The sequence below is a fragment of the Girardinichthys multiradiatus genome, chromosome 21 (assembly GCF_021462225.1).
Source record: "Girardinichthys multiradiatus isolate DD_20200921_A chromosome 21, DD_fGirMul_XY1, whole genome shotgun sequence".
NCBI classification, from domain to species: Eukaryota; Metazoa; Chordata; class Actinopteri; order Cyprinodontiformes; family Goodeidae; genus Girardinichthys; species Girardinichthys multiradiatus.
Genome location: NC_061813.1, coordinates 34,746,020 through 34,760,388, shown reverse-complemented (window position 1 = coordinate 34,760,388; position 14,369 = coordinate 34,746,020). Strand labels below are relative to the sequence as shown.

Genomic DNA, 14,369 nt, shown 5'->3' with positions numbered 1-14,369 from the left:
GGCATCTATACAGGAGGCCCAGGGGACGGCCCGGGACACGCTGGAGGGACTATGTCTCTCGGCTGGCCTGGGAACGTCTTGGGCTCCCCCCGGAGGAGGTGTCTGGAGAGAGGGACGTCTGGGCGTCTCTGCTGAGTCTGCTGCCCCCGCGACCCGGTCCCGGATAAGCGGAAGACGACGAGTACGAGTACAAGTTATCTTTTAACATTTAACTCATCATCCACAAATTTGGAAATTAATTAAATTTCACATTTATCCTATGAAAAATAAAGCGGTTAAAACCTGTTAATGGTGAATTTCTGAAAGAATCAAACAAAGTGCTTTTTTGTCTGTAATGTCTAAGTTAACAGCTGTTTATCCCTGTCCTTATATTGTCTACTCCATTGTATATTGCTCTGAAAAGGGTTGGGAAAGGTTGCTTCTCCTCTCCACAAGCTGGAATTATTTTCTAAATCTACATATAAAACCTTTGTTGTCTGTTCTAAATATTAAAGGTGTTCAAATTTAATGTACAAGTTAGAACATGATGAACAAGGTAAACTGTAGTGAGTAATTGAATGAGTTAATCTCTGAATAAACAGAATAGGAAGTGCTTTTATTTTGATATTTTCAGCTGCTCTTGTAGTTTCACAGCGAGCAGCGAGAGAACGAGGTGAGTTAAGTTTATTTTGTTTCCTAAATGCAGTATGTAGCAAACATACCAGCTTCCTTTCACTCTTTATTACATGAGATTAAAACTGTTAATAAGACCCAAGCCTCAGACCCGGAGTCCAAGACTAAAGCCTTTAGGGCACAAGTCGAAGTTCATTCTGAGGACTTTAATCTTTGCGATTTAAGTGGAACTTGAGTGTGACTCTCAAATTCGAGTTGACATCTCTGATTTTTGGCCCAAAATCTTAATCTAAATTACTATAAGTTTAAACTTTGTGTAGTGTGGGGACTTCATTTTATTTCATTTTGCCCAAACTGTAAACTTCAAAGATATTAGCAGAAATAATGGGACCTTCTTTGGTTTCTAATGTGACTTCAATTGCTATTTTGGTTTAAAATCAAATGCCACTGTGTTTTTGCAAAGCTTTCTTGCACAAACTAGTTTTAAAAATCCAACAAACCATATTCATGTGAAAGATTGGTAATCAAATAAAACAAAAACACAACTTCTATGCAAATTTAGAGTGAATAAGAGGAAAACAGAAATTGAATGTAAAAGTTTTAACTTTCTGAACAGGTTGTATGAAAACATGTCCCCAGACATTTCATAAAAATTGCAACAAATTTTACTTGCATGAGTCTAATATATATTTTTTTCCAACAGATCCTCTTGATTATTTGAAGATAGCATCTAAAGTAGTAGCTAAAATGCTGTTCAATCACCAAACTTTACAATAACAATTAATACTCAGTTGTGTTTTTGTTAAAAGGTCTTTTTACCTTTCAGCCACATTTTACTGTTGTTCAGATAGAAGGCAATGTTCTCCTTTCCTTACTTTTTGCTAACAGCTAGCCTAAAACCTAAAACACTAGCTAAATGTTAGTTTGAGGTAAATAAAAACAAGCTTAACTACTTTAATTTAAATCAAATGTGTGGTTGGCAAATATGTACATTATGTGAATCACACTGTAAATTCTTTGACATAAATTCACATTTGCATAGTAAATGTATTTATTTTTATCACGTTCATCATGCAACATGGATCCTGCAAAAACTGTGGTAGATGAATGGGTGGGTAGACAAACATATTGGACAGTTGGTGGGTGAATTGATGGACTCACATATGGATACAACTTTTACAAAACGGGGTTGGCAAAAGGAAAACAAAACTTACCAATAATGTTTTTTTCTTATTTAAGGACTTATCTTTACCTGGAAACTATTATTACACCTTTACAGACACCACAGGACCCCGATTTCAAGAAGTCAGTTGATCACGTTCATTTTGAAGATAAGTGATTAAAGAATTTAAAAACATAACTTTTTTTAAATAGACTGTGGTACTAAGGATCTTTATTGATGGTAGTCGTACAGGACACTGGCAGAGAGGGAAGGGGGTAAGATGAGCACCAAAGGTCTTAGGTTTGTCGGTATATACCGTATCTGTACCACTTTACCAAAAACAAGACTTTTTAAACAAAATACATCAACAAAAAAAATGTATTAATGTTTAAATGTGATTGTGAGGTTATTAGGGTTGTACAAATTTGGACAGAACATATTAGTTGAAAAAATTTAATACTTTCATCATATTTTTCTGAGCTTAATAAAAAAAAAAAAAAAAAAAAAAACAACTGGCTGGCCTGAAACAGCCCAAAAAAGATGGCCATGAACTCCCTTTTGTTTGGTGAGGTAATTATACTTATATTATGTATTGTTGGAGGTTTATATTCAATTGCAACTTGAGTAGGCGACTGTTTTTGAATTAATACACTAACTCCTGAACAGCACCTATTAAGTCCAAGGGAAAAACCCTGGCTTCAAATTTAATTAGTTTTACCATCTAATAAAACTTTAAACAGACAGTGAAGGGCATCACTTTTTTCGGTGTTCACTGGAAATATTTCATCCTCATAATTGTTTTAGAAAATAATTTAACAGAACAGAAAAATATTTTTATATTTTACCAGTTGTTGATCCTGGGGTCCCCAGCCTGCGAACTGCAGCTGAGCATTTCGCACCTCTGGAGGGTTCAGGTTCCAAGTCTCTCTGGGGAGCAGAAACAGAGAGGGAGAAGTGAAGCGAAGACACCTGAACACAAACACAATGACTGTCTGCTCCCACCACTGCAGCAGCATTAGCAGAACAAGTGTCTGAACAAAGGTTTAAGTGTCTCCATAAATACCTACACTGTGTTAGGGTGTCACTTCTCCTTATTGGGAACAGTGCTGTGCAGTGCGGGCTGCTGAATTAGAGGGGCTGCTGATGTTTTGTCTTTGTCTGGAGCTGACGATGAATGAAGTCTACCCCAGAGATGTGTGTGTGTATGATTTCGTAGAGGACAGCACCACTGGGTGGCAGCACATTATATTCTATACGTCTGTTTAAACAGATACAATGATGCCTCACTGTGTCCAGTTGGTCAATTAAATCACCAAAGAAAAAACGCAGCAACGTTGGTTCATAAATGCTGATATCTGATCTCACTGGGCCATTGTACAGGAAAAAAACAACAACGTGAAAGTAAAAATACCATCATTGAGATCAGAAAGTGTCATCTGACTGCAAGCTTTGACGCTCAACATCTGGGGTGTTAAGAAATACTGCAGGATGCCAAAGATTTCGCACAAGTCGTCTTTCGTCTTTTCATTTTCTGTTATTGTGCATCCATGAAGGAGAGAACTAAAATGGAAAATTACCTTTTAAAATTATTTGAAAAATGTTTAATCCTTACTTTTATAATAGGGTCACTTTTTTTTTGCTTCTTAGAGAAATGTTTAATGATATAAAATACCATTATGAAATTAGTCCTAAATGTTTCGTTTGTTAATAGTAAGAGTCTTATTAAATATTTTACCATATTAAATATGATTGTAAATAGGTACCCTTTTATTATGAATTAATGGAAATTAATTACAGCTGCAGGGAGTGCAAACTTGCAATGCTTCACTAATTTGTATTCCTCCCTTCAGGCGTTTAAGTGCTCAACATTTAGATTAAATCAACTTTTGTGCTGAGTTTGTTTAGTGCAGTTCCCTAAGGCCCAGTTTACAACTAATTAATATAGTGGGGTCTCTCTTTGGGGCCAATGCACAGCTGGGTGAGGCTGCAATCTCATCATAGCCACACCGGGCTGGAAGCACTCCAAGTGAGATACTTCGGGGCTCTTTGGGGCACGGCTGCTATGTGCATTGTTTGCGGATATTCCCACTCAAATTGACAATCCACGCTCGCTCTGCCAAAAAATACCATACCACATTTCTCAGGCGCATTCCTTGCAAAAGAAATCGGTCTGCACTGGGTGCTGGAGTAAGGCCCCCAGCTGGCGAGAGGTACGCACAACCCCAAATTGCACCCAGCCTCAGCAGTGCTGGTTGCTATGAACCTAAAAATGTGTCTTTGAAAGTGCAGTTTGAATGCAATGTATAACTGTCAGGCTGAGAGGCACTGCCATGGTTTTAGGGATGTGTAGGAAAAAGCACAAGCAGAGTCTTGTTTTATGCTCACTGCATAAAAATACAATACAAACTTTAGCCCTGAGATTCTGACAAAACTAAGGTTTTGGATATTGTGTGCATGGTTTCTTTTGACTGCATCCACCAAGGTATCCTCTGATCATTTCACCAGGTTAAATTTATTGCACAGGATAGCCTGTAAGGCAGTGTGTTGTGCAAAGAGTACCCCATTTTATGCATTTTCTCATGCTGCTAATATCTGAATACAAATACTGTTGACGTTTCTTTCTCCATGGCTTGGCTAAAACTGTGTGTGGAGGTTCCAAAACCTCCACACCTGTATTTATAAGGAAATTCTGCAGATTTTAAGGAAACAACATAGAGAGGAATTGAAACCTGTGGCAGGAGTACTGTGGTAGGATGGAGTGATTTAACATCCTAAATCAATCTGATAGATTCCTGCCAGGCTAGGATAGGCCAAGCTGTGTGAACAATCATGACCGGACCAAGTTGAATCTTTGCAGGAACATGATACCGATATGTAGACCCTGCTGAGTGAACAAAAAAGCATCTCAGAGATCCAAAAGACCTGTTTGGTGAATACTAAGCATGCAGCAGCATGTAATTTCAAATTATGAGTTTTTTGAATTTACCGCAATCCTGTCACATTCAAATAGGGTATGGAAGGTGTGGAGACTGTAGCGCAGTCTTAATCTGTAGTGAAAGAGGCCAGAGCAAATAAAAGGTTGTCGAAGTTACAGAAAGTTACATTATGAAGGGTTAAATGGGTAATAGAAACACCCATTTCAGAAATCTGACAGATTAAAAACGCAAAATTAAAATCTCAGTTCTGATTAATAAAATAGTTTAAAATGGGTCCTATTCTAACAGGAAGTTTTGTTTGAGGGATAAAATGCTAGAAAAAAACATCGATAAAGACGTAGCTGATTAGCCAATACCCTTTCAGCTTTACAAGTAGCCCTCAGTGAGGTTTAAGCGTAATTATGGAGCGTACTTACGGAGTTTCCAGACTGCAGATGATGTAGAAGGCCGTGTAAGAATACTGGTACACCTGCAAAGAGAGCCAGCAAAAATACTCTAATAAAACTCATTTTATTGACAAAAATTGTTCATATAAATCACTGAAGTATGAAAAGTCCACTGAGATTACTCTGGACAACAGTGTTTTCTTTGAGATTAAAGAAGAAAAAACAACACTGACATTAATAAATCCTTCAGAGACACGTTGCTGTTAATGAATAATACAAAGTGAAAAATAATATCTAAGACGTTTGTTTTTGAAACACTTCAATAAAACAGAAAGGCTTAACTGAAACAATATAAGCTCTAACTTGTTGCTTTATATTTTTTTCATATTAAGAGCAACTCCGTACGTATTTAACATTCAGATTAATATATCACCTCATTGCAGTGATGTATATAACAGTTCACATAACGATAATATTACTATATTTATTTATTTTTTTATATTTTTTAAATATTACTGCCCTTTACATACATAACTACAGTGTTGCAGTAATGTGATCATTACAGTACAGGCACACAGTAAAAAGAAAGTATGCCCTCTGTTACTTTCAGCATTTTAAAGTAAAAATTATCTAGTCTTCTAGTTCTTCTTCTGATATTATATACTGTTATACAGCTTAGGGTGATGGCAAGTAGCCCTGCCAAACTGAAATAGTTGCAGCTCATCATCAAAGTTAAATAGTTAAAATAGTTAAAGTATTAGTAGAAACATCAACAATGGTGCTCAGCGGTTCTTAGTAGAGTTTGAATGCTGTTAGGGCAATTAATAATTTCGAATGACTTTTGAGAAAGGTACAAATAATTTTCAACGTATGTTTTTAAAATGCAAATAAAAACAAAGATGTGTTAAAACGTATACTTCTTTTGCTTTGTAATATCTTAAGAGATTGCTTTTTAATTTGCAATGAGACAAAACGTCTTCAATTTAAATCTAAATCCGCCAGGGGTATGGATAATTTTGGCTTTGACTGTATATCTAACTATACATAAAACTATACATAAAACTCACCACAGATCTCACCGTGAGACAAACACCCCAAAACTTTCATAGACAAATTCATGCTCCCAACTATGGGCAACACTTTGGGAATTGCCCCTTCCTGTTCCAATAGGACTGTGCACCATTGCACAAAGTAATGTCTATACAAACAAGGATGAGCAGCTTTAGTGAGGAAGAACTTGACCTGCTTAGCACAGAGATTATGAGCCAGGCCTTGTCCAACATTAGTGTCTGACCTCATAAATACACTTTTGGAAACATGGTCAAAAATTCCTATAAACCAGTTGAAGCCAAGACAGGATTTATTATCAATGCAGTTCCTTGTGGATCTACAAATTTACAAGAGTTCAAAGACACCATAGATGTATGAGTTCAGCAAAGCTCAGTTTAAAGCAATATTGATCACACTGGCCTGGTGTCCAGGCTACAAGCTAGTTGCACCCAGACCTCACTGACAGCACACACACCTCCAAGTTGCACCAAGACTCAGCTGTGCTGGTTGCTGAGAGATTAAAAAATAGGAGGTTCTTTAAAGTTCAGAGCAGGTTATGAGTCCAGCTTATGTTACCATGGCTGGTCAGATTTATAAAAACTCTTCTTTGTAACTAAAAGTCATACTAACAGTTTAATGTAAAACGCCAAGTTCACAGTACTCTTTTCATAGTTCTCCATAGCTGCTGCTCCATCTAAAGGCCAGGTTTGTGGAGAGCATGGCTAATATATGTGTTGTTGAAAGATTCTTCCACTTGAGCTTTGGATCTCTGGAGCTCCTCCAGAGTTACCATGGGCCTCTTGGCTGCTTCTCTAAATAATGCTCTGCTTGCCCTATCTTTCAGTTTAGGCCAGGGGTCTCCAACTCTAGTATTCACTAGTAGTCACTATTCTGCAACGTTTAGAAGAAGTCCCTGGTGAAACAAACCTAACTGAAAAATTACTCTTCTTCAGGCCTCTGCAGAACCTGATGACATGCTGATGTGGTTATTGAGCCATTTGATTCAGGTGCTTTAAACTTCTCCTTGACCTGTTTGCTGTGTTCCTTGGTCTTCATGATGCTGTTTGTTCTGTAATGCTCTTGTAATGGAAATTATTTTATTAAGTGTTCCAAAGTGTATGACCTTTAGGTTACCTCACTCCTCAGAACATCTGTGTTAGAGGAGGAATCTGTAAAGCCATTATCAGAAGTTTAATGGTTAAAACCCATGCTTTAGGGTGACGTCTCAGGAAGAGCAGATGGGTATGTTCCTAGATAACTTTGTCACCTCTGATCCCGAGTAGGGTCTAGGTCATAAAACACAGACTCTTTGAAGTTGAGATAACACTGTCATGTTTGGTATAAATACTGTGTGTAAATGTTGATCGGGGCTCTGCTTCACTGACTAACCTCAGTGACAGGGTCTTCAAACGCTTAATGCCTTTGAATAAAACTTATAAAGACAAAGTCCGGATTTTCTCTTGTTGTGAGTCAACTTCTATCCACTTTGATAAGAAAATTCCACTACAATTTTGGCTTCACGAAAAGGATATAACGTGCCGGAGGAATCCACGGGAGGGGACACGGACGCCTGGCCAACCTGAGACGTTGTCCTCAGTCCACCTCCATTTTACGGAGGGGAGTCCTCGTGCCTGCCTGCGGCTTCTGGCTGATTGGATCCGAACTATTTGTCTTCAAATATATCTGGGTGAGAAGTTGCTCTGTATGATATAATGTATATTATTTTTTATTACACATTAACCATTATCTCCTAACTAATTAATTAGGTTCCGGAGTTGCGAGAGGGAGGACATCAGCTGAGGGCCAGGTCACCCTGTTAGGGAAAACAGGGAGGTTCTTATTGGTAACAATAAGATAAAGCAAAACACAGGGTTTTGCGGGTGGTTTTTAGCAATTTTCTACACCTCATAAAGGAGAAAAGCCAGACGGCAGACGTGCCGCTGAATGGGTAAAAAGGGAAAAAAATGGTTCCGGAACCTTGAGGCATCAGGGGTGCCTCCTTCTCCAGACGCTGTGATTTATAAAATAATGAAAGGAAAAAGTGGGGATGATTGTGTTAAATGTGCTTTAATTTGGAAGATAAGTTTGGTTTTTCACAGCGTGGAAGTTTGAGTGTAAATAAGTTAAATTGTTAAAAAAAAATTGTTTAAATAGTTTAAAGTAAAACAGTTGATGGATGGAGATGGAAAAATAAAAAAATGAAAAAGATTAAAAAGCACAGAGTGCATCAATTAAGGGGTTAAAGAGTTAAACTTTCCTGAAGGAAGTTTCGTTTGTCTTAAATATTGCAATCAGTCGGAAAAGAAGGTAAAAGTGAAAAGGGACATTAGAGATGCGAAAAGAAAGTTGTTTTAGAAAGGAGTATAGTGCATGTTATGGTGGACGACTGACTGACTGACTGATAATATTTCTTTGTGCAAAATCTGAACCTATACTAAACTTTTTATTCTGCCTCTCTCATACACATATACACACATATATGGGATTTGAGTGCAACAGCTGCGTTTTTGAGTCTGGATTTTAGAAACCTGCCCTTCCCATGGCTACTCCACCAGAGACGCGTCTTCAGCCCGGCCTGAAAGAGAGAGGATCTGCCTTCCTGCCTGTCTGCCTGCTGCTGCAAATCACAATGTGAGTTTCCACCAAAACGAAACTCAGAAGAAGTCTGGCCCCAAAACCCACTGAGATGGACAACGATCCATGCTGTTTGCCAGAGCCAGAAGAGTGAATGCGCTGGATTTATATTGAAAGCACATCTAATGCGGGCAGAAGAGAAACTGTAGGTCCGCCCATAGGCTGCCAATCAGAGGTAAGTTCTGCCTGACTCCGCCCACCTACCAGGTTTGTTCATGCCTTTGTTTTCATGGAAACACTCAGCACATCCCTTCCTGAGTTTTAACACTGTTTATGAGATAAGAGAATCAAAATGCTTGTATTGATTGTCACCTTAACATGTTTATTTTGGATGTAGCATGACTTTTAGATTTATGTGTTTTACTATTAAAAGGTCAATGAAATAGTTTAAACTAGTTTCAAGAATTTGTTTTGCATGCAGAATCATTGGTGATTTATTAGATTGAAAGTTTTCCCTGGTGCCATTAAGCTAACTGACAGTTCAAGATATGCCAAAAGTAAGGAATATATTTTTGATACAGAATCTGAGTCATGACTTCATACTTGGTGGGAATTATTTATTAGATTCAATTTGTAGGGTTTATGCATCTGAATTACATTAGATGTCCATTAATCTAATACTCATCTATATACAAGACAAATCAGGATGATATGTGACTAATTTATAAGTGAGACATTGATGAACTGAATAACTAAAGTTTGTGTTTTGTTGCTAATGGAACTGAATTGCAGTTAAAAACATCTGGATTTTCTTTATGTTGCTTTCGTTAAATTCATAGTGACATATAGTTATGTCAGAATTCATTCATTTGGTTTTAGGTTATGTGATCTTGGTTACTAGACCGTTTTTGTACAAACGTTTTGCTGGATTGTCGCATGGGTTGGACCCTGCGCCAGGAGAGGGGAATGTCCGAAAAAAGTAACATGGGGTTCCAAACGTTTTAGCACTCATGGGAAAAAGGGTAGCTCAGACCTCCAGTGAGGACTTAGTGACAATGCGAAAGAGACGTTGTACTTTATTTATAAATGGTGCATAGCTCCCTAAGACCACATTCTGAAAACCTGTCTTAAAGAGATGGTGTTGATTCTTTTGTGAAATTTTATATCTCTACAGATTAGACCATTTTTGAAATTCTCTTTGGGTATTCTGAAACTATGGAAATATTGATCTGTTATCAGGCCTTCCTCAAACATCATGTCACCCTTTTGATATTCAGAATATTTAGCTGATGGTCACTGCTAGTATACTAGGTGAAGTCAGAAGATCAATTCTTTTGATTTTGTTGGATGTTTTGATGAGGTTCATGTAGTTAAGCACTTAGGTTTGAGAATGGGACTTTGAATTGAAAATTAGCCAAGTGTTGTGAAGGCTCTACCTATTGTTCTCACTTATATGAGATTGAGACAAAGGACACAGGCAAATCTCAGTCCTTTTGAAGTGCTGTGGGGCAGGTCTCCTAATTTGGACATGGGGATATTGCTAAGATAATTTTCTTCCACATTTTTGTGTGAAGATAGGATGTTGTTTTACTGTCAAAAGCTGTCCACTGTGTTTTCTCAAGTTTCACAGACGGTGAAGGCTGCATTACCAGAAACAGCCACTTCCACCCTCCAGTCCTTTATTCTAGGATAATCTAGGAGAAAACACTGGTCCAGGCACTGGAATGGCCCATATCAGATCCTACTAGACACCCAGGAAAGCTGCAGGAAAGCTCCAGCTCCACCAGCTTCATCTGGCTTCCAGGACACAAGTCATCTTCCAACTGGATCATCCACGGCCTGAAAGGTGTGAGGACAGCGGACCACCACAAGACAAAGAACTGTAAGCTGATCACTGGCGAGTGATTAAAGAGGTGGTTGAAGAACACTGTTCTTACAAGGGCACAATACCCTGGGCAGTGCAACGTTATTTCCGAATCTACTTAAGGCCATTGCATTGCCTGAAAGTTAGAAATCATAAGGTTATTTGCCTCACTGCACACACACCACAGTGAGAGACACATAGGAAACATACAGGGAAGACCTCTACACATTGCACATAACCTTTCTCTGGATGATGGACTGGCGACGTCTGCAACAGAAAGACAGTCAAACATGCGCCATGATGCTTATTCTCCTTAATTTCTTAACATTTGGTGGCTACTAGGCGCTCCTTTGCCTGGACAGCAAGGGTCAGCCAAATTTTTTCTCCCACTTTGACAGCGAAACTGACTCTGAGGAGGAAATCTCGGATGCTTTTATCTAACTTTCATGTTTATTGCTTGATATTCATCATTATGGTATTATTACAAATTTGAAATGTGTTCATTTCCACCATTGTTTAGTTGGACTATGGAAGCCTAACTTCCAGCAAGTTAGAGTTCCTGTTTCTAAACATATTTCTAGAGGAGCTTCCTACGACCGCCCACCTGTACCAGACTGATAACAGGGCAGCTTGAAGCCACTCAGGAGAGACAGCAGGATTTTTGAGTTTTGTTTATAATTTGTTTTCTTTGAAAAAAAACTGTTTGCTTTCAGTACTAGAAGAAAGGACATTCCACTTCAAGGTCACGATGCAGCTATATGGAAGATGGTCTGTTCTGATGCTAATGATTGGTATTGCAAGTATTTTATTACTCTTGTGTTCATTTGGGAAAGGTACAGCAAAAACAATTTGTGACTAATCTGAGTAATTAAGCTAATAATACTCATCAGCTGATTCGAAGAGAGATTCATCACTTTTCTGACTACCATGATCATGCTGATAATGTCTGGTGGCAACTGATGCATCAAACCGTGAGGAAGATAAGAAATGACAGTTGCTATGTTTGTTGTTTGATTCCACATGTTATTAATGATCAACCATTTTTAGTACCTGTTCCTATTGATACTACTTTCTTTCCAGATAGGCGACATAACCAGCTGGTGGAGGTTGTTTTTCCTTGGGTGAGGAATTATATTGTAAGGCAAAGCAGAAATGTTTGTAGATTTTCTAGTGAGACTAATTTAATATGTGCTACTACAGGAATTCTTTATAAATTTTGGGGTAATAGGAATCAGTAAGATATTCAGATATAGGTACAGATATTTGTATTGCACAGGAGGGAAACACACCTTATTTCCTTGGGAAGACAGAAGGTTGCAAAACTATTATGTCTGTTTCATGTGCTTTAATCAACAGACATGAATTTGAGTCATGTCCTATCAGAACTGCTGCTTCTACTATTTCAGGATATTTGGTCCCAGATCCCTTTGTGTTAACTCTTAATCTTACAGCTGTACCGAATGGAAGTAAGTTGTATGACCAGGCAGGTAAATTAACCAGGGTTCTTGTTACTTTTCCTAGTAGAGATAGGAACTCATGTCCTAAGAACATGGTTTGGATGTGTGGAAATAGATTCTATCTGTATCTGCCTGCTAATTGGTCTGGAGTATGTTATCTAGCTCACTTACTACCTACAGTCACAACTTATAATTCAATCAGCCCATTATTAGAGAGGAAGGTTTCACTGTTCTGACCACGGAGCAGCAAGCTCTTAGAACGATGAGTTTGCAAAATAAACTGGCTTTGGATTATCTGTTAGCTGAGAGGGGTGATGGTTTTGAAGAATTTTCCTTTAGTAGTGATTATCTTGCAATCAGAAGAAAGGAGTTGTAATGGAAATTATTTTATTAAGTGTTCCAAAGTGTATGACCTTTAGGTTACCTCACTCCTCAGAACATCTGTGTTAGAGGAGGAAGCCGTAAAGCCATTATCAGAAGTTTAATGGTTAAAACCCATGCTTTAGGGTGACGTCTCAGGAAGAGCAGATGGTTGTTCCTAGATAACTTTGTCACCTCTGAACCCGAGGAGGGTCTAGGTCATAAAACACAGACTCTTTGAAGTTGAGATAACACTGTCATGTTTGGTATAAATACTGTGTGTAAATGTTGATCGGGGCTCTGCTTAACTGACTAACCTCAGTGACAGGGTCTTCAAACGCTTAATGCCTTTGAATAAAACTTATAAAGACAAAGTCCGGATTTTCTCTTGTTGTGTGTCAACTTCTATCCACTTTGATAAGAAAATTCCACTACACACTCTAACAAAGTTTTATTTAGGGGATTCAAAGTAAAGAGGGTTTAACCCAAATACATGACACACTTTATTTTATTTTTACCAGTAAAAAATTAAGAACCAACTCTCTTCCACTTTGAGATTATGCACTACTTTGTGTTGCTCTAACACATAAAACCCAATAAAATACACTAAGGTTTGTGGTGGTAACGAGACAAATTTCTAACTTAAGGGGTTTGAATGCCTTTGTAAGGCACTGTAAATGTATTTTCAGTTTTAGTTCTTAAACAATTTGCAAACTAGAATTGTCAAAATGTTGCATAACAATGCAGGTAAATTGTCACCTGTCATAAATGGTCAACATATAAATTATCTATAAATAAACAAAAACATTTTATTTGAGGCGCAGACAGTAATGCTCATTACACTGAATTGGTTCTAATCTGAACACTAAAAAATATGAATTAGCCATTATTACATTGTATTGTATACATTCATAAATTCTGTACTAATTACTTTCCACGATAACATTTTATTTTGAAAGCGTTACGCACATCTTAGTATTCAATCATGCTATTTAGTTACATATTAGATCCATTCTGCATGTAACAGAGGAAGAATGCATGAATATGTGACTGAGTGCTGCTGCAATGAGCATATAGGAGGAATAACTGTCATCTATCAAAGTGATGTGGAGTTCTGTTGGATAATGAATGCAAACACAAGCAGAACAACCTTATCCAGTTTGTCATAATATTCGCTATTCATCTCAGGCAATAACAGCAGATTATGTATCTACAGGCATCCTTCACAGACTAACAGATGCAGCAGAATAAAGCGAGAACACAAGTGAACCCCAGGTAAGCAGGTGAATTATTCAATATATCTGATGCAGCTATATTAGGAGGCGAAACACTTTGATCCATATCATGCAGTCGTTGGGCACTTTATATAAGAACTGCACAGAAATGATACATTCCCAGCCAATACTTCCTGCTTCTCTGCGAGCCCCGTGCGCCGTCGTGGGGGTTGTTTGTGTTTCTGCCTCCCTCGCTGTAGTTCCGCTCAGCTGTGCTCGCCCCTCCAAAACATAACACCCACCTTCCCCCTGCTTCGCCTGTGTGCGGCGAGCCTCGACACCTCGCCGTGATTACTTTCCCTTTCTCCCTCTCTTGTGAAGCGGCTGACATATTTGGCTGTCGGTTTGCCAATTCAAAAAACAAGCAAACAAATGAGAAGCTCACCGCTGCGACGTTGTAGGCCAGCAGCACATGCTTCAAGTCAGGGGACACCTCATACCTGCTGGCTTTGTACATTTCCTGTGAATCAGAGGGAGAATTCAAAACAAAAACACATCTTTAACCATGCATGCTGTTTTCATTAAACCAGTCCTCAAAAGCCTGCCTTTGACAGATTGCCTGGCTTCAGATGTAAATGGGGGCCGCATTAATCTTTGCACTTGGGCTTTGCAAAATGATAGCTGATATAATGTTATTAGATCACTAACCTGACGTCTGCCCACATATTCAGATCACATTTCCCTGAAATGATGC

At 38.3% G+C, this 14,369-nt stretch overlaps 1 protein-coding gene across 5 annotated transcripts in view; it reads right to left on the bottom strand.

Moving 5' to 3' along the window:
- The window catches only part of dpp6a (dipeptidyl-peptidase 6a), a 383,254-nt gene that overhangs the window by 65,685 nt on the left and 303,200 nt on the right, over nucleotides 1–14,369 (bottom strand). For all 5 annotated transcript variants that reach the window (XM_047349742.1, XM_047349744.1, XM_047349746.1 and 2 more), the window contains 3 exons: nucleotides 14,061–14,135; nucleotides 5,127–5,179; nucleotides 2,620–2,701 (listed from right to left, as the gene is read on the bottom strand). In XM_047349742.1, coding sequence (XP_047205698.1) covers nucleotides 2,620–2,701; nucleotides 5,127–5,179; nucleotides 14,061–14,135 — 210 coding nt within the window. The remainder of the gene's footprint in view (nucleotides 1–2,619; nucleotides 2,702–5,126; nucleotides 5,180–14,060; nucleotides 14,136–14,369) is intronic.